Below are 25,084 nucleotides of genomic sequence, written 5' to 3' on the forward strand. Positions count from 1 at the left end.
CAAAAATTACATGGCATCACTAGAGTAGTTGAATAGTATGGAACATATTTAAATATATTTACTGTTTTCACTGTTCAGGACAAACCAAAATTATTACAAAATGTTTCAAAGAACATTGAGTTTTATTCCCTTGTCACCAAATCAGTACAAATATCTCCAGCACAGCAGCTGTCACTTAATGGCCATAAAGAGTTAAAGTGCTGCCTAAATTGAACACAGGTCACTGTCTCCACCAAGCAGATCCTCAATTAGTGTTGATGGATTGACTTTCTCACAGGCTGTAAAAGCTCAATTTATAGAAATGGATCTTGGAGACTAAAATCAATAATTTCAGAAAACTGTGCCCTGAATTCCTGGTTTTAGCTCTAAGATATGTATAAATGAAAGACCCATCCATATTTCCTCCCGATGTTTAAAAATTATTTTAGTTTAGTAACGTATTAAGAGATTCCCAAAATGTGTATATAATCTATATACAGATATGACTTCAAATGTGGATAGTAGAAATACTTTTGTGACATAGGAATGATTATGAAGAATCTAAAGAGGCACATAAATGAAGATAAGATTCTAGTCCCAATAATAAAGGTCATCTACCATTGTAAAATATTCCACTGGAATTGATCACTGTAGATCAATCATCTTTAGTATACATTTGGACAGCACTCTCCATGTTTTAATGGTATTTTTTAAGGCAGATAAGCATGGTTTTGAAGCTGTGCCAGAAGTGACCATTTAATTTGAAAGCATAATGAACTTCCTCTTCTGCCTCCACCAGGGATTCATGGCTTTACCCCTTGATCAGGTGTCAGATCAAAATGCATTGGCCTTAGTCAAAGCAGACTCTTAGTGTGGGGGAATGGACTGTTGGCTACCTTAGCAAGCTTTCCTCTTAAATCCCATCTCCAAACCAAGGCTGTGTTCTGTGTTTGAAGAAGTTTGAGCAAATAAGCTGATCATTGTCTAGCACTGCAAAATGGGAAGCAGAATTAGTTCAGAGGGCAAGGAATCAGCCAAAAGGTCAAGAGAACTGGAGAAAAAGCTTCAGGAAGATGCTGAGAGAGATGCAAGAACTGTAAAGTTGCTGCTATTAGGTAACATTTCGCTTTCAAAACCCGATTTTCTTCATTTCTGACGTACTTTTCTTAAACATTAATTTCCAGCATATTACTACATGTAGGGATTTATTACAAAATATGTCTCGAAATAAGTAGGATTTATTGCACTCTTTTTAGTATTATATTACATGCTTTCTCAAGAGATAAATATTTATTAGTGGTTTCAACTTATCTGTGTCAATAATGTGATTTACCATTATGATAAGAAAACTCATATATATTATAATTATTTATACATAAATATATATTTATTAAAATAATCTTTTTCAAGTTAAAATATCTTTATTGGTTTGTATGGGGAAAACTATGTTGAGTGACTTGGTTGCAAAGTTGATTTGCTATTTATACATGATATGTAAATCAACACTCTCAAATTGTTTCAAGAATAATGCTAATGTACTTTAAATTATATTACTATTATTTTATAAACATTGAATACTGCTGAGGATACTTCTCTCACTAAAAAGTACTCCATGTAACTCATTTTTTATAATACATATATTTATCCAATTCACAACTTTCAGTGTATCTTCTATTTTTAAATATTTTACTACAACTAAAATTTAATAAAGTTGGATTAACACAAATTAAAGTCAAAAATTGAAAATACTAATACTATAATTTAGTGATAGACAAATAAAATTAAACCTGATGAAAGTAATGACTCTTGAGATGGGTCTATTAGATCAATTGGAGATTCAATTGTGAAGGAAAAAAGCTCACTAAAAATATTTACAAATGACTGAAAATATATAATTGAAAATCAAATTTGATAGATATAATACAAAGATGTATGAAATAGAGACTATTAAAAATAGAGTCTGAAAATCAGTAGATTACATACATATACACACACACACACACAAATGTACATGCACACACAAACATAATGTTTATATTAGAAAGAATTATTATTGGTACTATTGATTAAGTTTCTTAAGATAATTACATTTGTACATAATGCCCCAGTAACCATGTAGTATGTTATATTTGTTTGATTCCAATGCTATTGGAGGTGTTTAGTCAATTTCTATTTATACAAAATGAATAAAATTATCTTCATCTGTCATATCTCCATTATTTCAGGGATTTGACTTAAGAATCACTTCTGGATCCTAGATTCTTCTTGAGTTTAAAGTTTTTGAGCCATTTACAAACTTTATGAAAGATAATCTTGCAACATCTCTGCCTTCTTTCTTATTTTTGATTTATACTCAAATTAGTTATACCACAACTTTTAAATTTATTTTGGCCTCATAAAGATGACATAAAATGTTCTAAAGTAATTTCCTACTATCTCACTATAAAATATCTTCAGATAATAGATCTATTTGGTTTGTCTCAAAACTGAAATGGTGTCCTCAGTTGCTAATGTGGTCTAGTAACAGTGTATATGTGACATGATACTAATTAGCTTAAACTTAGTAATGATTGATCTTGAACCTAGCCCCCTATTTACAAAAAGCAGGAACACACTTGAAAGAATTCATTCTTTGGCTTGATCCTCATTGTTTGGTGATATTCTAGATGTTAAAGCTACCAGCACAACTATGTTTATTGCAGCATTATTTACCATAGCTAAGATGTGGAACCAACTCAGATGCCCCTCAGTAGATGAATGGATCAAGAAAATGTAGTATATATACACAATGGAATTCTATGCCTCCATCAGAAAGAATGGCATTGCCCCATTTGTTAGGAAATGGAAAGGCTTGGAAAAAATTATATTAAGTGAAGTAAGCCAAGCCCAAAGAAACATAGATCCCATGGTTTCCCTTATTTGCAATATCTAGTATATGTCTGAGTCAAGCAGAAAAGGTCAGATAAGGTGATGTTAGGAAAATGAACCCTAAGATATTTAAATGTTTTTTTTTTCATTCATGCATTTGTTTCTAACGCATTTATAAGATTATTTCTTTGTTGCTTTGTATGTCCCTACCCCACAGTATAACCCCTGCTTTCACTGTATTTGATGTCTGTACAATTTATGGAGGGGAAGGGGGAAAACAAGTCGTTTAAATAAGGATACAGGTGGACCCATTGCAATAATGAGAAGTACAAGTTGTCATGTCAAAAACAAACATTACAACTTTGGGGGGGGATTAAGTAGGGGGGCGGGGAGAGGCTGGGAGGGGATAGGAAAGGTAAACAAAGGAGGAGGCTACAATGCTTGATAAGAAATGTACTCATTATCTTGCCCATGTAATTGTAACCCCTCTGTACAGTATTTTCACAATAAAAAAATAAAATAAAATAAAAGTAAAAAAAAAAAAAACACATAAGAATAACTTCCCAAATTTACCATGTACTATAAAGTAGGTAGAGCATTTTCATAGTATTGGAAAAAATATTTACTAGATCTGAAGAACTAGCAAATTTCTGCTGTATGATTAAAGTATGACAGTAAAATTATGATACATATATCAAATTTCTGCTTTTAACAGATGAACAGGCTCTAGGAAATATTGATGATTACTCATGAAATACTATCTTGTTTGATTCCTTCTATAAAGACAACAATGTCATGTGTTAACCATATGACATTATAAACATAATATCTAAAAATATATTTTAATATATTCTTTAATGTAAAGAATATATTTTAATAAATACTATAAGATATTTCAGAAAGAGTACCTTTTAATAGGAAAGAAAATCTATTGAACAAAGTGTTCTCTTTGTTCCTTTAGCTTTTAAAATTTTGTTTACATATGTTTGATTAAACTGTATTTCCATTCATTAGTAATACCTATAATTGAATTGTGGGATCAAATATGAAATGCATTTGCATTTTTCTATCTCCTTTACTATTAATTCAAATTTCATTCTGAAATTATTTATTTCTTTTTATTATGTTTCTTTGTGTTTTTACAAAATTCCTTCGTAAGAGTGAGATTTGGAGCACCAGGGGAAGTTGAAAAAATTATACTTTGTTCAAACTGGAGTACTTCTTTACCTTTTTCCTAAGCAGTTAGCATTCACTCTACTACTATTCACTTATGATATTGTAGTAGCTTTTAACCAATTATTTTCAACACTATTGTAGAAAGTGATCTTGAGTGTCCTTTTCCATTATAAAATCTCTTATAAATTTTCTGTGTACTGGATTGTAAACATTATATTATTAATTTCAATATTGTCAGCCAAGCTTTATTTTCTTAAAACATTCCTTCAATCATAAAACATAAAAAATATAAATCTAGATCAAAGAATATCTTTTTAAAATGTACTTATTAATATTGTTAACTAATATTTTCAGGTTTTTCAAATGACCCTTCTTATTCACAAATACATATTTGCAAAACATGAATATATATATATGTGTGTGTGTGTGTATATCTATCTATAGATACACATATTTGTGGGGGGGTCGGTCGTGGGGCTTGAAATCTGGGTTTGGGTGCTGTCCCTGTGTTCTTCAGTTCAAGGCAGGCACTCTACTCTTTGAGCCACAGCATCACTTCCGATTTTCTAGTGGTTTATTGGAGATAAGAGTCTCATGGCCTTTCCTGCCAGGGCTGTCTTTGTACCGTGATCCTCAGATCTCAGCGACCTGGTTAGCTAAGATTACAGGCATGAGCCATCGGCTCCTGGATTAATATTTTTAGTATTATAGTATGAGAATTATGATTATTTTCATATTATAAAAACTCACTCATTGGAAGTGGTGCTGTGGCTCAAGCGGTAGAGCTCTCGCCTTGAGCTAAAGAGTTCAGGGACAGAGCCCAAGCAGAGTTCAAACCCCACGACTGACAAAAAAAAAAAAGTGAAAAAAACTCACTCATAATTACTAAAATAAAATTTACTCTTAGAATTTGATAATCTTTACCATTTTCTCAAATATGTAATTTTCAAACTAAAAAGATAACATTCAGTTATTATTCATTTTCTGGCACTAGGCAAGGTCTGAATTTATTTACAAATATACTCATAATTCTTCACAAATAAATTCTACTTAGTAGATCATGAACAGAAAATTTTATAATTACACAATTCTTTTTAGAAATTTTCAACTCATTACTTGGCAACAAAATTTGCTCAAGACTAAAACAAACTAGTCATTCTCACCAACTGTGCAGAAATAAATAATAATGATTCCAGGATTCCAAAAATACAACCAGAGGAGAGGGGACTGATATAAGAGATTCTCTTAGGAATAATATGAAAATACTATAAGAACCTCAAATAATATTATCTATTATATTAAAGAAGAAAAGTCATAGCATTTAATATTAAGAGACACAAAAATAAATTAAACTCTTCATTCATTTATAAGCAAAACACTTATCAAAGTAGAGAGGATCTTCTTACCCAGATACACAGTATGTACAGAAATCTACAGTCATTATTACTTTTAATGATGAACTTTAGCATTGTTGGCCATAGGTAGTGAACAATGACTTATAATGATGAATGGTTTCCTGTTAACAGAATAGACTGTAAGCTAAGACAGCTTCCTGTCCATGACCTTTTCCTCCTCAGTACAGTTTCAGGGATTTGGGGGAAGGTTGACAGTTCACGCCTTTTCCATTCCAGTAAGATTTAGTTGGAAAGATATGAGAACAGAACAATATGTGAGTGCTACATACTCTTAACTAGCAGAACGTTTGTATATTTTCTTGTTCCACAAAGGAAATAATAATCACTGTTTGTTTAATCCTCTTATACTTCCTTGGATAAATTTTAAACCTACAGAAGTTAAACAAAATACTGATTTAGAAACCTGTATTTTAAAACAATACAATGGAATCTAATAGATGACCAGATAGAGGCTGAAATAATCAAATATATTCATGTGATTTCTGAAAGAAGCTCTTTGGTAAGAGCTAAAGTTTAAAACTGTATGAAGGGAAAGCTTTCAGAAATACAGGCTTGGTTTGTAACGAAGCAATGAAGGAAAAAAAAGAAGGCAAATTCATTGTGCTCTGTAGTACAAAAATATTCTGTTTTAAAACAAGCTCTGGGCATTCTCATGCTATTCTATTACATCAGAATGTCTCTCAGTGTGATTCAGAGGATAAAATGTCTCAAAATTATGTTCCACAAGAAAAGTATTAAAGGAATGGAAGACATTATACTTGAAAGGTCTCTCTACCAAGATGAGAGCACATACTTGAGAAAATGATGAAAGCTGACTCTATGTTACAATATGTTCTAGGTCATTTCTAACTGTAGTATAAACTTCAAGAGACCTTCAATGTAAATATTACTAACTCAATTTAAAATAGAGGAAACTGACTGTCACAGAGATTCAATCTTATAAAGAAACATGTAACTGGAAATTAATACAAGCTCATGTTTATTTAATTCCAAAAGCATTAAGAATGCCTCTTCCATTTTTCTCATTGAATAGCTATCATGTGCAAGAGACACAGAATTAGACTGAACAAAATTATTCTCAGTCTGGGATGTAGCTCATTGCTAAAGTGCTTGCCTAGCAAATGCAACATCCTGGGTTCGATCCCCAGTACCAAAGAAAGAAAAGAAAAAAATGCATTCAAAAAGAATCCAAACAAAATTATTCTCAAAAACTACTCTAAACCTGTTTTGCCCAGTCTGAGAAAGCTGACACTACAATGTGAATTATTTCTTTGAAAGTATGGCTATCATATTAATTTAAAGCACATGTTTACTAAATAACATATATAAGTATTGAACACATTTTAATATTGATATCATCATTGTATGCCTAGAAAAAAATCAATATGGCATAAATTAATAAGAGATACAAGTTTCTTTATTTCAAAGTAGACATAGAGCTTTTGATAATTATAATCCCTTGGGACAAGCATTCCTTGTCATGGGACTTACTTCTCTCAGGTGCTGAATGAAAGTATTCACAGAGATGAGCCATTCCTAAGGCTTCTCTCTACTGCAATGTGACATAATTTTATGACATTTACAAAAATGGCTTAAAAAAAGCCAAGAGCTCATCATATGTGTTTTAGACATAAGAATAGTTGTATACAGTTTGTAGTTTTAAATATTTGAATAAAAATGTGGAACAGAATCCAGAAGTTCCTTTTATTTTATTAATAACAACATAGTTTGCTTTAAAGTTGAGTTAAATACAAATGCAATTACTCAATCATTTGAACATTTACTGGAAATAAAGATGTAAATCTCGTAAAAAGTAAAAAAAACCCTCTGTAGCCTTTGACCCAGAAAATGTTAGTGATGTCCACAGTTTAGAAGAGATCATTTCAGGGCACCACCGGCACATGTGAACATGCTGCTACTATGTCTATCTTTGGCTTTGGAACATGATCTCATCCTCTAAGAATGGAAGAGTGCCTGTGAACTCAGACCCACAATCAATCTGAGAATTGGATTGAATCGTTCATTTCCAAAATAAATTTGCAATGGATTTTTAAATAGTGAAAAAGACTTTACACAGATTGGCTTTTCTTTAGAGTTTTCATGCCAATGATATATTTGATTTTACAAGATTTGCACATAGAACATTGAAGTCACATAGCACAAGGATGGTCCAGACACATTTTGAAGAAAAACAATTAACTTTTAATACTTAGTTTCATGAAAAGCTCCTAGCTACTTTCCAAAGGCCTTTGATTATTACGCCCACCTTCAATGTATAAAATTGTCATCTAAATTACAAGTAATTGCTATGGTATATTCACTAGTCTCAGGAATAACTAGAAATTCCAGGGCATGTCAAAGGTTGAAAAAGCTAGAAAAAAAGCAAGGCATTTTGCTGAATGTATGTAGAGGTTTTCTTGTTATAATGTCCCAAACAATATTAGTTATAACAATTATTTACATAGCATTTATGTTGTATCGGGTATTATGTGTAATCTAGATTTAAAGTAGAGGGAGAATGTACATAGAGTATGAGCAAATGTCTTGTTATCTTATGTAAGAGGCATTGTAGGAATTTTGTATCTTCAAGGGCTCTTGAAACTTATTCTTGTGGTACTTGGAATGACTGAAGACTTTTCCTAGTGTACTTCAACTATCTGACATAGACTAAAAGACACTTGAATTCTCTAAATTTTGGACTTGTCTATAATAGACACAAGATGAAATTCAGAAATGGCTTTATTTTTTGTCAGATGAACAGTAGTTCCTAGTTGATACCTATTTGTCAATGACACACATATTCAGACAGTTCTGAGTTTTGTTTGTCTCATGATGATGGAAATGAAATCTAGTACCCTATGCATGCTAGGCCTAAACTTTGTGACCAAGCTAATCCCCTGCCCATATTCTAGAAACATATTGCAAACATTTACTATTCAAAATGTAAATATTTGATTTAAATGAGAAAGATCTAACTTTTACTTCATTGTGGAAATCATAAATAATATAGAACTTAAGAGCAATTTTATAGAGAAAAATATTATTTTCTTAGTCCATATTTTCTACAGTATTTTCCATATAGCTGAAGAAAAATTTAATGTTAATGCATCTGCAAGTACTTAATTTATAGAGTCCATTCACTTTCCCACCATATTCCCATAACTTTGTAACTTTCAAATGAGTTTAATAAAAAAAAAAAGAGTTGTCTAAGCCAGGTGCTGGTAACTTATACATGCAATTCTAGCTTCTCGAAGCTGAGATCTGAGGAGTGCAGTTTGAAGCCAGCCTGGGTGGAGAAATCAGTGAGACTATTATCTCCAATTAAATACCAAAATAGCTGGAAGTGGCTCAAGTGGTGGAATGCTGGCCTTGATCAATAAAGCTCAGGGACAGGATCAAGGTCCCCAGTTCAAGACCCAGAACAAGCATGCACACACACACACACACACACACACACACACACAGCATTGCTTAGATAACTTTCATTCTAACCTATACATACTCTATTGAAAAAAAAGCAAGGTTTCTAAATCCAGCAACTCAAAATGTCCTGAAAAATACTGATTTCTATTTTGCCACTCTCACAATACCTCTGTGCCTCACACTAAGTAGTATAGTCATTTGTTTTCTGGAATAGATAAGTGATATTCAAATATAGTTTTATTTTTAGATACTTTATTATCGAATAAATCCATCTCTTTTAAATAAAACCATCATGCCAGGTTGGAATTATGTATGAGGTTTCTTCTATGAAGAAATTCTAGGAAATTACCTTGGTTGATTTCTACATTCACCAAATTTGTTTTAAATTTCATGCTTTGGGGCTGGGAAGGTGGCTCAGTGGTAGAGCCCTTGCCTTGCATGCTTGAGGCCCTGGGTTCCATTCCTCAGCACCACATAAGCAAAAAGAAAAAAGCCAGAAGTGGCGCTGTGGCGCTGTAGAGCTCTAGCCTTCAGCTGAAGAGCTGAGGGACAGCGCCCAGGCCCAGAGTTCAGGCCCACTACCGCCCTCCCCCCCCCCGCAAAAAAATAAATTTCATGCTTTGTCATATAACACAAAGTCATAAAAAGACTTACGGGTGTTTACCCACAGGAAGGATCTGTGTAAGGTAAGGAATCCAGCCTCATCCAATAATGAAATGTAGTGTCCCATGGCTTCACTGCTTTAATTTCCTTAATGTCATATATAGCAGGCAGCTGTTTCAGACAGCTGCCCCAATGAAATACATTTAGATATGTCCTGGACTACAAAATGTGTTGAAAATAGAATGGAATTTTGATGTAACCTATATCTCTTCATCAAAGTTGAAGAAATATGGTAAATCATGGAGAGATATTCCACTGAAAAGAAGACACAAATTTTTTGAGAACAAAATGGGCAGTATAAAGGACAGAAATCTTTTTTTTTCCCTGTCAATCCTGGAGCCTGATTTCTGGGCCTGGGCACTGTCCCTCAGCTCTTCAGCTCAAGGCTAGCGCTCTACCACTTGAGCCACAGCACCACTTTCAGCTTTTTCTGCTTATGTGGTGCTGTGGAATTGAACCCAGGGCCTCATACATGCAAGGCAAGCGCTCTACCACTGAGCCACCTTCCCAGCCTCTAAATCTTATTTTTTTTTTTTTGTTTTGTTTTTTTGGGTCCGGTCATGGGGCCTGAACTCTGGGCCTGGGTGCTGTCCCTCAGCTCTTCAGCTCAAGGCTAGTGCTCTACCACTTGAGTCACAGCGCCATTTCCGGCTTTTTTCTTTTTTCTTATGTGGTGCTGAGGAATCGAACCCAGGGCCTCAGGCATGCAAGGCAAGTGCTCTACCACTGAGCCACCTTCCCAGCCCTAAATCTTATTTTTGAAGTATGATTTTTTAAAGTTTGGTTCTTTCATTGGGGTTCTCTGAGTCAAGTATTGTTTTAAGTACTTTGGATTCACTAAAGAGACAAACAGGATGAGGTTTTTCTTGTCCTTATGTGATTTGCCTTACAGTGATGTCAGAGAGCAGGATTTTTTAATATGTGAGAAATTAATAAACATATAAAAAGTAAGTGATAGGAAACCAATGAAGATCATTTGAGAAGTGGATTCAGGAAAATCTTGAAATGGTTGCCTGCCTGGACAAGCATATCATGACCCTTTCTCAAAATCCAAACATAAATGGGCTAGGGCATTCCTAAAGTTAGGTAGACAATTTGCCTGACATATTTTAAAGACCAATGTTCAATCCCAAGTACCAGAAAAATAAAATAAATATAAAATAAGTGAATAGCAAGTGGTGACTGAGGTTTGAAAATCCAGTGGGAATAGCCAACATGTTCTAGTACATCACAAATTTCAGTATAATTTGAGCCAAAATATTAAAATTCGGGATTATCAAAAACAACTACTTTTGTTTACCAAAAACTCATGCCCATTTTGGCAAATCAGAGCCCATGACATCCCATGCTTATAAACTGTACACCTTTCTTTATTAGGTTTTTAAAATTATTATTATTGTAAAATACCATACAGAGGGTTACAATTACATGGGCAAGATAATGAGTACATTTCTTATCATCTTTATTAGGTTTTCTTAATTTGGATGTCTACTGAGAAATCTGTATACTACCTTAGTTCTGCAATATTAAAATCTGTCCCAAGTAAACAGGTAGAAAAACTTGGGATATGTCAAATGGCTAATTTGAGTACTTGCTCATAACAACTCATACCCTATGCTTTACCTTGTGCCACCAAAATTAATAGAAAACAAAATAATCTGCTCATTGGAAATTTATATCATGTCTTAAGTTCTTGAATTTCAGTATCATACTTGTATTAATAAAATGTTAGTTGTAACCTAAGGGTACATCCTAAAAGATATGATTTCATATTAATTATAGAATGCTATAATACTTTAGATATATATTAGTGATATTTCCTAAATGTTGTAGTAGACTAGTTATGATGTTAGTCTTCACTTATTTTTTTGTGTGTGCTTACCTATAAAATCAGAACTTTCAAATTTCAATGTATCTGAATTTATACATTCTTTCCCTTATGCTCTGTATATCTAAGATTTGTAGATAAGTATCTGGGTCTATTTTCTTTTGCTAATACTATTGAAGCAATACTTGGAACAGTCTAAAGGGGAAAAAAAGGCTTAACTTCTGTCTGAATCTGCTCCAAATCAAGGGGCTGCATAAAGTTTTGGCTTTTGTGTTGCTAAAACTCTCAAGGTAGGACAGGGCATCACCCAGCAAGTGATACCTCTCATTTAGAAAACCCAGCCACACCAGCTTTAAAAGAAAACTCTCCCTCCCTCTCCCTCCCTCCTTCTCCATTCTCTCTCTCTCTCTCTCTCTCTTTCCCTATCTCTCTTCTCCCTTTCTCTCTCTCCCTCTCTCTCTTTGTCTGTCTCTGTCTCTGTCTCTCTGTCTCTCTCTGTGTCTTTCTCTCAATCTCTCTCTCAATCTCTCTCTCCCCCCCCCCAATCCATTAACCAGTGGAAGGTTCCACCTCTTAACAGCTAATCTTGGGGATTAAATTTCAACCTGAGCTTTAGAAGAGACAAACCACTTGTGAGCCACAGTAATAAGTATAATTTTCATAGTTTTTTCCCTTATTTAACAGTCAGAGGCATAGTCATTTTCAGTATCCATCCATTACGCATACTTACACCTGTAAGCATCCTTGTAAACCCTCCCGATCTCCACCAAACTTTACTGGACTCTACCCTTCCTCTGATACAATGCTGAGTAGGCTTCATACCAACCATGAAGTGCCCTTTATCTTTGCTTTGGGTCTAACATCATTGTTTTAAATTTTTGTTTGTGCATCTACTTATCATCCATTAAACAAAAGTTTTGGGAATTCAAAATTATGAAGTTTTACAGCTATTAATTTCTCTGTAACTTTTTGTAGTTTTAGGATATATATATATATATATATATATATATATATAGTTTCTTGACTATTTTGAATTTGTGCTACATTGTGATATGAGTCCATGTTCTACGTTGTTATCCAGTTATTTTCTGAAAATATGGGTGATATCTACAGCAGAATCTCGTTATTCCTTTCTATAACACTGCCAGGATATTATATCAATGGAGCCTCAGAAATCATTGCTTAATGTTTTATTTCACACTGTGCATTACAAAATATTTATTATATTATTATCATCCTCTAATAATCTTGTAACATAGGTATTCTCAGTTTACTATAGACAAGAAAATTAAGAGAATGAAGGGATTTACTTAATTAGCTTGAAAAATCAGATGATTTCATGCTCTATCTTTCAAACAGCATGTATATGTTGAGTTTCTCTACATGATGTTTGCAGGGATGATGCCAATCTAAACAATATCATTTAAATACAAAAGCTTAAAAGCTATGTACATATGACCATATAAGATGATGCGAAGCTAAATGAATCCCAAGATATGGACACAAGAAGTTTTTCTTTGTTGTTGTTTTTAATGTACTATGTGATTATGTTTGTTTCTTTTTTATGTTCTTCCTCCTATGGTATATCCCTGTTGTCACTATATTTGATTTTAGTGCCTTGCATCTAATTTGAAGATGGGAAAGGGAATAACAAATTGCTGAAACAAGGACACAGGATGACCCATTGCAACAATGATACTCACAAGACACTATGTTGGAAATGAATTTTACAACTTTGAGGTGGGGGGAGGAATGGAGGAGATGGGGGAGGGAAGGAATAGTAGGAGAAAAACAAAGAAGGGAGTAACAATTCTCGACAAGAAATGCATTCATCACTTACTGATGTAAATGTAACCCCTCTGTACAGCATCTTTACAAGAAAATAAAATTTAAAAAATATGAAACGTAAAAAATATCCGCAGGGCACCGGTGGCTCACGCCTTTAATCCTACTCAGGAGGCTGAGATCTGAGGATCACAGTTCTCCAATAAACCAAGGGCACTGTGGCTTACGTGGTAGAGCACTAGCCTTGAGCTGAAGAGCTGAAGGACAGCGCCCAGGCCCAGAGTTCAGGCCCCACGACTGACCAAAAAAAAAAAAAATATATATATATATATATATATATCACAAGAAAATCTATCTACAGAGATTGTTATCACTCAAAATGAGGAAATACCAGACAAAATTAAATGCCATAAATCAAGCTAAACCTTACATTGCACATTATCACCTAAAATTAATGTTCTATGTAAATGAACATATTTCTATTTAATATTACTGATTCCTTACCACCACCAGAATCTCATGTCATCTTTGCAGCCTCCTTTCCCCTCCTTCCATCCTGCACCTACAAATAAGTAGCCCATTTTGAGCTATTCCCTTATCACCTTTTACTCCTGGGAGCTCCTGTGGTTTGCTTATTGCTATTACTTGCTTAGTGTTAATAGCAACTTTCTTTTTGATGACTACATGCAATTATAGCTGCCTATCAACATGAGTAGGATGCTGAAGAAACCATATTTCAATTACAATAGAGTTTTCACAATTCTGAAAATAAAACGTTATTGCCTAATTGTTCTTTTGTTTGTTTTGCTCTTTTCTCAGGCATATGTTGGGATCTTTAAGAATTGTGACTTAGAGTCTATGGAAATCATAAAACATTTTAAAGGGTCACAACGCCAGAAGACAAATAACTTTTCTAATTATGTTTAAATGTAATATTATAATTTCTTTGCTACTATATACTCCTCACCTTAGATGGAATACTAGGGAAGGCATATTTTAAAGATCTGCAAATGAAAAAGGGATAGGCAGGTTATATTACTGTGCATAGGAATGTGACGTTTTCTCTTCCTTTTGTTGCAGGAGCAGGAGAATCTGGGAAAAGCACTATTGTTAAACAAATGAAGTAGGTAAAGAACTATGTCAAGTATTGAATATGTGATATGTGTCCATGTGTTTGACCATTCTTACAATGCTTTGAGAGATTCAGGAGTGGAGAGCTAGAGTTAGCACGGTGTCTGTGCAAATACTCCCACTATTTAGCAAACATAAAAGATGAATAATAATGTAACTTACATTTAAAAAATAAGGAAATAATAAACACAAAGGTATTCTAAGTAAGAATGCCATATCTGAGTAAAATGGTTATAGATAAGTAGAAACAAATAAATGAAAACTCATGTGACTGTCACTGATGGAGAATTTTAAAGAGCAACAGTTGATAGGAACACAGGTTGGGAGGAGAGAAGAGGAAGGGGATGAGGAGGAGCATGTGTTGGAGGATAGAATCATTTTAGTTTATTTATAAATTATGCATGAAAAATCTTGTTCTTTTTTATGTTATACCAAAGAAAGAAACTATTTAATGACAAAATTGTCGGATTGCAATCTAAGTACCTATTAGTGGTCATAACATTGTTTCATGGAGCTGTAGTCAGTCTGTATGTATTGGTAGAAGAAGAAACTTGTGTGATTAATTCCTTCTCTTTAGCACATATTTCAGTGAGAAAATACCAGTAAAAGCTCTTTTAATTTGAACAAAACTAAAAACTAGCTTGTAGCAGAAGATACTTTTCTCATAGAAACTAATTTATGCAGTGGTGGAAAAGCCATGACATTTTCCTATTTCTTCAAGTCCAACTTCAAGAAGATTTTTTAAAATTTCCATTTATCATATTTCTTTGTGAAAGCTATTTTCTCATTTTTTTGATAAACTCAGAGTCACCCAAACTTGTTCCACCAAGGAAATCTAAAGTTTATTCAGAATTATCATTTTAATAGTTAAGATAATTTTTCAATTCCAATTCTTGACAATGGACTAAAATTTATTGAATGAATTTATTTCTGATCTAGCCACAAAATCATTTCAATGCATTTTCTACAGTCTTTCTTTATGGTCTATCCTATTTGCTTTATTGAAATTGTTTAACTGTTTAATAAGAATGACCTTGCCTAAAGTAGAAATGCGGCATTTGTTGGCAATCAAATATAAATAAATTACTAAACAAGTAATAGGCAACATTACTCACTCCTTTTAATTCTAAATCCTTATATTTGAAGGCTTTATTTTCTACAAACATATTAAAAATATTTTCTCTTTATCCCCAATTCTAAAGCTTCCATACACATACACACAACAAGAATATTTACAAATATGATATCCGAATGCTACTTCAAAGCTCTTAAAAACAACCAAAGCTCAGAAAGGAACAAGAAGTTATTATTCAATAGAGAGGGAACAAATTACATAATTAGCCCTACAAAAGATTTCAGCTTTTAATAGGCAACTATATTTTAAGCTATTATTTGTCAACTATTAAAACTTTGACTTTTGGCTGAATGAGTGGAAGGAAGAGGAGAGTTCAGCCAAATAAAACGTCTAGGCACTGCAGCTCTGAGAACTCAAGGGCACGTACACACACAGAGAAATGACCAGGGGTTTAACAGAGAGCAATTACCTGCATTAAAAAAATGCCTTTGTTAAGGCTGAAAATAGAAAGCCGGCACTCCTATTTTCTAGTTTGTGGTAAGTGATAGGGAAAGACATGAATGTTCTACTAAATTATTCCACTTCCTTTAGGTAGCCCATTGTAAACATAACATCAAGTTTCAGACATTAATATTTATCTATGTCCTGGAAATCTGGGAAAAATATTTCTTGAAAAAAAAGTGGTGTTCTAAGTAAAAGGTTTATAATTTTTATCTATCTTTTAAATTTTTTTTCTAGAACAAATCCTAAATATAAATTGCATATATATGTGTGTATATGTCTATCTATCTATCTATCTATCTATCTTGGACATCCTACTAAAAAAAATATTTTATGAAAGGACAATAATAAAAATTCAAAGATATAACAGTGTTGACACTTAGCATATACTATATATACTTTATTTTCAATGGCTCTGTGCAGTAATTTATTTAAGTAAATTGTTAATGTACACTTTTATATAATTGCTCAACTCATTAAAGCATTTTATTGTTAAATTCCAGGATCATTCATAAGAATGGTTACAGTAAGCAAGAATGCATGGAGTTTAAAGCAGTAGTTTACAGCAACACATTGCAGTCCATTCTAGCCATTGTGAAAGCCATGTCTACCCTTGGGATTGATTATGTGAATCCCAGAAGTCCAGTAAGTATGCAAATAATGACAAAAAATAGTCATATGATGTGACCTGAGAAATTAGCATTTTCATCCTAATATGTATCCAAAATTTAAGAAGATGGAATAACAATTTTTCAAACATATACTCTATAAGATTTCTCAGTTCCTCTAAAGAAACATCATTTCTTCCTATGCACAGTAAGCTTATTAAATATTTTTCTTTGATAAAAACTAATATTCTAATAAAATTATGCTTATGATTGCAAAAGTCAAAAGGGTTTATTGAATAAAATCCAATCTTTAATACCTATACATTATTTTAGTTCAATTTTAATTAATTTATAGAAAAATTTAAAAATGTTTATTAGTAACAACATGATTGGTAATGTTCATTGAAAATTACAAAGAATATGTTACAACAGGAAAGTGTTTATTTGAGGCCAGCTAAATTATACTGTAGGACCCCCCAAAATTACACATTGTCATATGGATTGACATTCAAAGAAAATCTGATAGAAAACTTAACAAACTCTGTTAGTTATTAGTTGGACAAGTTACTTAATCTCTCTCTATTTAAGTTTCTTCATAAACAAATGTTAATGCTTTTCTCATTAAATTAGAAGGATCATTAAAGGAAAAAGAAAATCTAAAAATAATTTGTGGTATATATGACTTAGTAAAATATATTTGTGCTTAGAGAAGAAAATTCTGATGTTGGAAAAATCTTGACAAAGAATCTGCTATTTCAGTATGGTAGTCCAGTTGAATGTGAAGCTCTGTATATCCTTATTTAAAGAAAGAAACACTAAGACAGGATAGAGAAGAACTAATTATTTTGGTTTTGGAACTCTGTGTGTGTGTGTGTGTGTGTGTGTGTGTGTGTGTAAATTCCATGAGCTATTACCATACATGAACAACTGCAAATGTGCATTTGAAGCCTCAAAGTACCATTTTGTCTGGAGAACTAATCTAGGTGGTATTGTAATAGTGTTATTCAATGTCCTATTATTTACTTGAAGTAGGGGGATAGAATGGCATAGTTAAGTGCTTAGACTGATTAAAGAAGGTTATTACGGAGAAGGGAGCCTAGTGATTAAAAAAGAAAACTCCAGCAATTTTCAGTTACTTGGTAGGAATTGAAACTTCAGAGGAGAGGATGGAATCACAACAGGAAAATCAGAGGGCTATGGAATCACAGAATTAAGACTAGTGCTCTCTATATATACCTACCTACCTACATACATATACATATTTGTGTATATTAATAGATATGTGTGTATCTATATATATGTATGTATATATTAACTCAGGGACTTAAGCTTGCTGAGCAGATGCTCTGCTCTATCACTGACTCATGCCTCCAGTCTTTTCATACATTGGTTATTTTTTTACATAAAGTCTTACTTTCTACCAGGACATATGCCCAGCTTCTCCTGTGGATAGAATCCCAGTGACTTTAATTTCTCACTTGACCTAGAACTTACCTCCTCCCAATTTTAGCTCCCTGCATAGCTTGGGATGGCAGGCACACACCCATGAGCCCAACTATTGGTAGAGAATGTATCTTGTGAACTCTTGCCTAGGCTGGCTTCAAAACTTGAGCCTCCCAACTCAGACCCTTGAGTATCTAGGATGATAACTATGAGGCAGGTTTAATAATGCATACCAATGCATATATACACCATCAAGCTGGGAATAGGTTGGTGTATGTTCTTTATTTGATTCTTGTATATATATTTTTGTATATATATATATATATTTATATATATAAAAAATATATATATATATATATTTTGTATATATATATATAAATATATATATATATATATTTGAGTCTTGTATATATATTTTTCTAATTTGGGAGGGGAAGGGAAATAACAAAATACTGAAATAAGGAGACAGGCTGACACATTGTAACAATAAGAGGTACAAAACACTATGTTGAAAACGAACTTGGGGGGGAGGGAGGAGTTGTGGAGATGAGGAGGGAGGAGATGGTGGGGGAAAAAATCAAAGGAGGAGGTAACAATGCTCAATAGGAAATATACTCATTACCTTACTCATGTAACTGTAACACCTCTGTACAGTATCTTTACAATAAAAATATATATTAAAGATTCAAATAGTATTAATAGGCCAACCTTTACAAAATGACAACTTTATAACAAGAACTTCCTGAGAACTTGCTTGGAGGATCTAGCACTGAAGTGCAGGTACTACTATACCTCTGACTAAAGAACGAGCCACCTCTGATGGGAAAGTTGTCAGGCAATTCATGCCTGGGGAGCAATGGGGTGATAAAGCCCTGTCATCCTCACATCTTGTTGATAGGAATTCTTTTTTTTTGGGGGGGGGGGGGGGTCCGGGCGTGTGGCCTGAACTCTGGGCCTGGGCACTGTCCCTCAGCTCTTCAGCTCAAGGCTAGCGCCCTACCACTTGAGCCACAGCGCCACTTCCGGCTTTTTTCTAGGAAGCGAACCCAGGGCCTCAGGCATGCAAGGCAAGCACTCTACCACTGAGCCACCTTCCCAGCCCCAAGAATTCTTTACTATTATTATTTTTTGTCTAGGGGATATATGGATGGGTTACATTTACATAAGTAAGGTAATAAGTACATTTCTTCTCAACTTTGTTATCCCTTCCCACATTTTTCTCCTACTTTCCCTCCCCCAACCCTCTAAGTTGTACAGCTCATTTCTAACATATTGTCTCGTGTATGTCACTGCTGCCTTGGTTTCTCGCCTTGTCCTTTGTCTCACCATTCCTCTTGTTCCCCTTCTCTTCCCTATTTCAAATAAATGTATATACAATACCAGGCAACCAAAATCAAATACAGTGATAACAGGGCATATACCATAGGGGGAAGAACATACAAAAGAAACAAAAAACCACATAGTACATTAAAAAAGCCAACAGGAAAGAAAAACCTCTTGTGTCCATGTCTTGGATATATTTTGTTTAGCATCAGCTATATGGTCATATGTACATAGCTATTGAGATATTCTACTCAAGAGTGTCTCAGGAGTTGATAGGAGTTCCTAACTGCTATATTTTCCTTTTAACAACAGCAGCAAATAATATTTTAGGCTTGACACTTGAAGATTCTAATATTTTGTTTGGAGAGGGATTTTGGCATGGCTGCATTGTCATAGAACCCTGCATGCTTATAATATACAGCCACCAAAGAACAATCTCTCTGGACTTGTTCTATCAAGGCAGCCATTTAAAGAGTGTGTGGCCTGGAGCGACAGAAATCAACCTAATAGGAACATATCGAAGGGATGTTGAAGGAGACCTTACCATCCCTGAAACACTTAAAGTAAAACTCCTGTTACGATACCTGTACAAATAAAGTGTGTTTGGATTTAGAACGGCACATTTTAAGAGAAAGGAAAGTACTTAGTAGTTTGATTTTTAAAAATTCCAAGAAGACACATAACTGGTTCCCTCAGGGAGCAAGCTATGTGAGCAGCTGCTCCCTTGTGTCATTTGTCCTAAAAGGCACTCACTTAGTGGAAGGAGCCAAATAGGTCGCTGCCTGCAAAAGTGACTAGATCACATTTCACCAGATTTGCAGTTCATTCTCACATCTAGCTAATACGACAGAAGGGTTTTAAAATTTTAGTCTGTGTTGGTACAAGAAAATAGGGCCAAGTCTTGATTTGAGACATTGAGTCACTGGGCCAATGTTCATCTGATCAGTTTGGTTTCAACACTGAAACTTGACTGCAAAGAAAGATTGAAATACGATTTTTCATTATTTACCAATGGAATGGCACTCTCCTGTTTTAAATACAGAGTCAAACTGGATAAGATGATTGAATAAACCTTGAGTCAATTTTAGATAATAATCAAATTTTATTAAAACAGCAACAGATTCTCACTGAATATACTTCATTCTGAACACCTTGACATCACACAAAATATATTTGAGTTGAGTCTTCTTCTAATTCTTATTGTATTTATTGGTTTAGCAAATTAACTTGTGGGAGGTATAGATTCCACACATGTTAATGGAGAAACTATAGTGTCTATCTCTTGCTTGTTGTAAGGATCATGTGAGTTATTGCATGCTTCTGAACTGTTGTGATAATATCTATTGGAAGGGTTATTAGGCAGTGGAACCTAATCTTTGACATCTGACAGCCAAGACTTGAGCCCCAAATCCTCATTTGCCTAAGCTATTATCACAATCAATTTAATTACTGTGAAACTCAAATTATTGCCTTAAAATACTTTCATCATGAGAGTTTTGATTGTTAAAACACTAATATAAATTTTGTAAATAGTTTGTTTATTCAGTAAACTATTTCTTTCTCCCTTTATGACGCTAAAGATTATTCTAGGAGAATTTTTTTTATTGTTCAATAAAAAATTTTCTTTTTTTTTTAAATTTAATTTTTTTTTGTGAACATACTGTACAGAGGGGTTACAATTACATGGGCAGGATAATGCGTACATTTCTTATCAAGCATTGCTTTTCTATTCTTTTCTTTTTGTTTCTTAAACAGTCTACATTACTGCCCTATTAATGTACTTGAGAGGTCAGGAATGAGCAGTTAGATAGTCACAAATTTTATGGGACTGTAAATATCTACTGTTACTTACCTATATGATCTATATAGAAAGGCTGGGAGCTCCAGTGGTGCAACTGATTAGTGCGTGGTACTTATATAGAAAGACGTAATACCAACTAATCTTATATATGTATTTTTAAATGTAATATTGTAAGGTGAATGTATTGCCTGGACTTTTTGTTTTCCTTTAAAAACTATAACTATGACAAAACTGAAAAATATGAAAATGCCAGTTAAGAACTCTGAGTTCACATTGTACCAAACCAAGTTACTGTTATCCTTTTTGATATCATCTTCAAAAGCCCATCTTACCTATTAAAATCTCCTAATTTCTTTTTCTTTTTCCAGTCTTGGGCTTGAACTCAGGGCCTAGGCATTGTTCCTGAACTCTTCTTTGCTCAAGGTTAGAGCTCTCCCACTTGAGCTGCAGTGCTACATCCAGCCTTCTCTGAGTAGGTTATTGGAGATCAGAGTCTCATGGACTTTACTGCCCCAGCTGGCTTCCAACTTCAATCCTCAGATCTCAGACTCCTAGGTACTAGTTAGGATTAGAGGCTAGAGCCATAGGTGCCTGGCTTCTAGCTTCTTTAAAGAACTTTTCCAGGCAGCAGTGAGCTTTTCCAAGGAACTTTTGTAGTACCCAATTTAATACATTTTGGAAACATAAACAAGTGAAATTATTAGCAAAAGGAGTAAGATTTTTAATAAAAATGTCAAACTAAAATATTGTATTTTTGTTCTCACCAAAAAACATCATGCTAGGAAGACCAACAACATCTTTTTGCCATGGCAAGTACACTGGAAGATGGTGACATGACACCACAACTGGCTGAGGTAATAAAACGACTGTGGAAAGATCCAGGAATCCAGGCCTGCTTTGAAAGGGCATCAGAATACCAGCTCAATGACTCAGCAGCTTAGTAAGTGAATCCATGTGCACAGGCATTGATTTCAGACGAGGCTTTTACAGTTTTATAACTCTGCATATTATGTACTTTAAACACAGGTTAGGAAAGTAAATCACTTTGCATATTAATTATAGAAACTAAAAAGCATTTGAAGAGAAATAAGAAGAAACAAAGTGTCATAAATGAGATGTAGAAAAATTTATGGTGAAATTATATAGTCATAAAACTACTTGTCTGGAAAAAAAGTATCATTTTTTCCTAATGAAAAGGTGTTAATGATTATCCACAAGTTACACATTAATGATTAATACACAGTATAGATACGCACAATGAGGTTTGGGGCTATTTTAATCAATATCACCTGTGTTGTTACTGAAATTATCCTCCAGAATAATGTTATTAGTGATGTATTCTTTAGCACAGTAGCTTGATAAATGAAGTACAAAATGCTAGAAGAAAGTAATCTATTGATTTCATAAACATTCGTATATTTTGAAATACTTTTGGTGTCACATGGATGATGATAGAATTTCCACAGCTAATATTATCTAATATTATCTATCTAATATTATCCATTAGCCAAAAGGAATGTAGAAGATGTAGAAGATTCATCAGTAATATTTTCAATATTTTTAGTTTTAGTTTTTAGTTTTTTTTTTTTTTTTTTTTTTGCTGGTCCTGGGGCTTGAACCCTGGGTCTGGGTTCTATTTCTGAGCTTCTTTAGCTCAAGGCTAATGTTCCCCACTTGAGCTACTTGAGCTTCACTTCCAGTTTTTTGTGTAGTTTACTAGAAGTATGAGTTTCATGGACTTTCCTGCCCAGGCTGGCTTCAACTTTTGATCCTCAGATTTTAGCCTCCTGAGTAACTAGGATTACAAGTGTGAGCCACCAGAGCCAGGCAAAATTTCATTATTAATATCACAATTTCCTTTTAACAGGTAGTTCTTAACCTATGCCACCATTTTATATATATGCAAGAATGTATGCATAAGATATCTAATTATCCACTTCGCATTTCTCTCTGTGCATACAAAATGTATAAAACGCATTAAATATTCCTTTACAGAGGCCTTAGAAAGAACAAGCTAACAACACATCATTCAAAAACAATATTAAAGGAATATAAAAGTGAAAGAAAATATCAGATTTAATCGTGGTAGACAAAGAAATTGCTATATAACTTCAGTGGTGGGGAGCATTCTCTAAAGAGTCATTGTTATCTTATACCCCAAATTCCAAAAGACACATTGCTTTGACGGGTAATGCTGCCTGTAGTTCTCTGAGGAGACAGAGGCCTAGTGACATTTGGAGATAACATAAACTTGATAACTGCTTTTCACAGTGCCTCAGTACCTGCCAGGCTTAAACAGTAAAAGTCTCTGCTGTGTAGTAAAACATTACTTGCAAATGTTACTCCTTGGTAATGGAAACCACAATGTGTTTAAGGACACTGGATAGAATATCTTACAAAATATGGCTTAGTAAAGTTCTACACTGAGAGTGAGAAAAAGCCATATACACAAGGATGATGAACTATACTTAATATATTTAATTGAGAGCACATGGTATTAATACTATTCCCCCTTGGAATCATGATAGCTAGTATATTGAAAGAAATATAATTATGTTCTCGTTTATTGTGTTTATGAAATTATTTGTGCTTCAGTAGTAAAATACTTGTTGGCAACTTATTTGCCACTCATATAATTAGGTTAGTGAAATGACATTATTTTTTAAGTCGGTCGTGGGGCTTGAACTCTGGGCCTGGGCGCTGTCCCTCAGCTCTTCAGCTCAAGGCGTGTGCTCTACAGCTTGAGCCACAGCGCCACTTCCGTGAAATGACATTTTATCACACTTTTTAAAGTGATTCTTTGGTTTAAATACTTAACATATGTCTTTGTTCCCAACTATCAATCTAATTAAGAGCATTTATGTTTTCTTCAAGTTAGATACGATTAAACTACGTTGATTTGTATTGGTTTTATGGATGTTGTCCATATTGTAACAATTTTTGATTTCACAAATTAAAATAAAACAACAAGGAAAATGGGAAAAGTATTTTCTATGTCTCAGAAATACTTTATATATAAGCCCAAAGCTAGAAATGTGAAATGTGTTTTTTTTTCTATTCTAAAATGTTCTTAAGGGTAAGTAAAATAAAAGATTGTTAAAAATGAATTGAAAAATAAATAGCCATTTCTGTCTTCCAAAATACTTTATTCAATTTTCATTGTAAACTTTAATATATAACAGATTCAATGTATAATGAGATTACTATACTGCATGTTTAATTCATATGTTCTAAGTAGATCAAGATTGCTCGCATTTCTTTCCTTTATGTATGTACGTATATATGTGTGTGTGTGCGTTTGCATGCATGTGCAAATAAGGTATTAGATCTCAAATCTAGACATTCTTTTTCCTGAGACTAACAAAGGGAAGAATGTAATTAGAGTAAAAGAAAGCGTGGGACTTGCAATATGGCATTCTCACCAGTTCCTCAAAAAAAGAAAGGAAGGAAGAAAGAAAGAAAGGAAGGAAGGAAGGAAGGAAGGAAGGAAGGAAGGAAGGAAGGAAAAGAGAGAGAAAGAAAAGAACAAAGAGACCTGACAATAGTAAGCAAGAAAGAGAGTTGTTAAGATTGCATTTTTAGTGATTGGGGCCAGTTAGTGTGCTCTGCAATCCCACATGCTTGAGGAATTAACATATCTTACCAGGAAAAAAAATGTTTTACATGATGAAAGAAGAATCAAATTTTTTTAGGGATTTGGGGCAAATATACTAAGGGCCTATTTGATCTAAGCTTTACATACATGCTTGAACACCCAAATCCCATATTTGCTTATTAAAATACACATTTTAAATGCAAAATTGGCAGTCTGCTAATGTCTCGGCTTTGTCTAAAATCATTTGCACATGCAAACATAAAGGCACAAAAATATATATTTACCAAGTAATGGTTTAACTATCATTAGAATAAGTTTCTGTTATGGTAGGTTTGTTTATTTAAAGTTTACCAAGGCTGAAGTGACCAACCAATAATAAACTATCACAGATGGAGATTAATCAATAGAACATTCACACAGACTTTTACTTCTCCAGATAAAATGTAGGTTTCAAACATTGGTAAAAGTTA

At 33.6% G+C, this 25,084-nt stretch overlaps 1 protein-coding gene across 1 annotated transcript in view; it reads left to right on the plus strand.

Annotated features, from left to right (window-relative positions):
• Window positions 1–869: 869 nt before the first annotated feature.
• Gnat3 (G protein subunit alpha transducin 3) overlaps window positions 870–25,084 on the plus strand; it is a 40,968-nt gene continuing 16,753 nt past the window's right edge. The window contains exons 1-4 of the mRNA XM_042684692.1: window positions 870–1,094; window positions 14,218–14,260; window positions 16,348–16,489; window positions 21,802–21,959. Of these exons, the coding sequence (XP_042540626.1) occupies window positions 977–1,094; window positions 14,218–14,260; window positions 16,348–16,489; window positions 21,802–21,959 (461 nt within the window). The 5' untranslated portion in view covers window positions 870–976. The remainder of the gene's footprint in view (window positions 1,095–14,217; window positions 14,261–16,347; window positions 16,490–21,801; window positions 21,960–25,084) is intronic.

Source organism: Dipodomys spectabilis, unplaced genomic scaffold (genome assembly GCF_019054845.1).
Source record: "Dipodomys spectabilis isolate Male_0828 unplaced genomic scaffold, ASM1905484v1 ptg000089l, whole genome shotgun sequence".
Lineage (NCBI taxonomy): Eukaryota > Metazoa > Chordata > Mammalia > Rodentia > Heteromyidae > Dipodomys > Dipodomys spectabilis.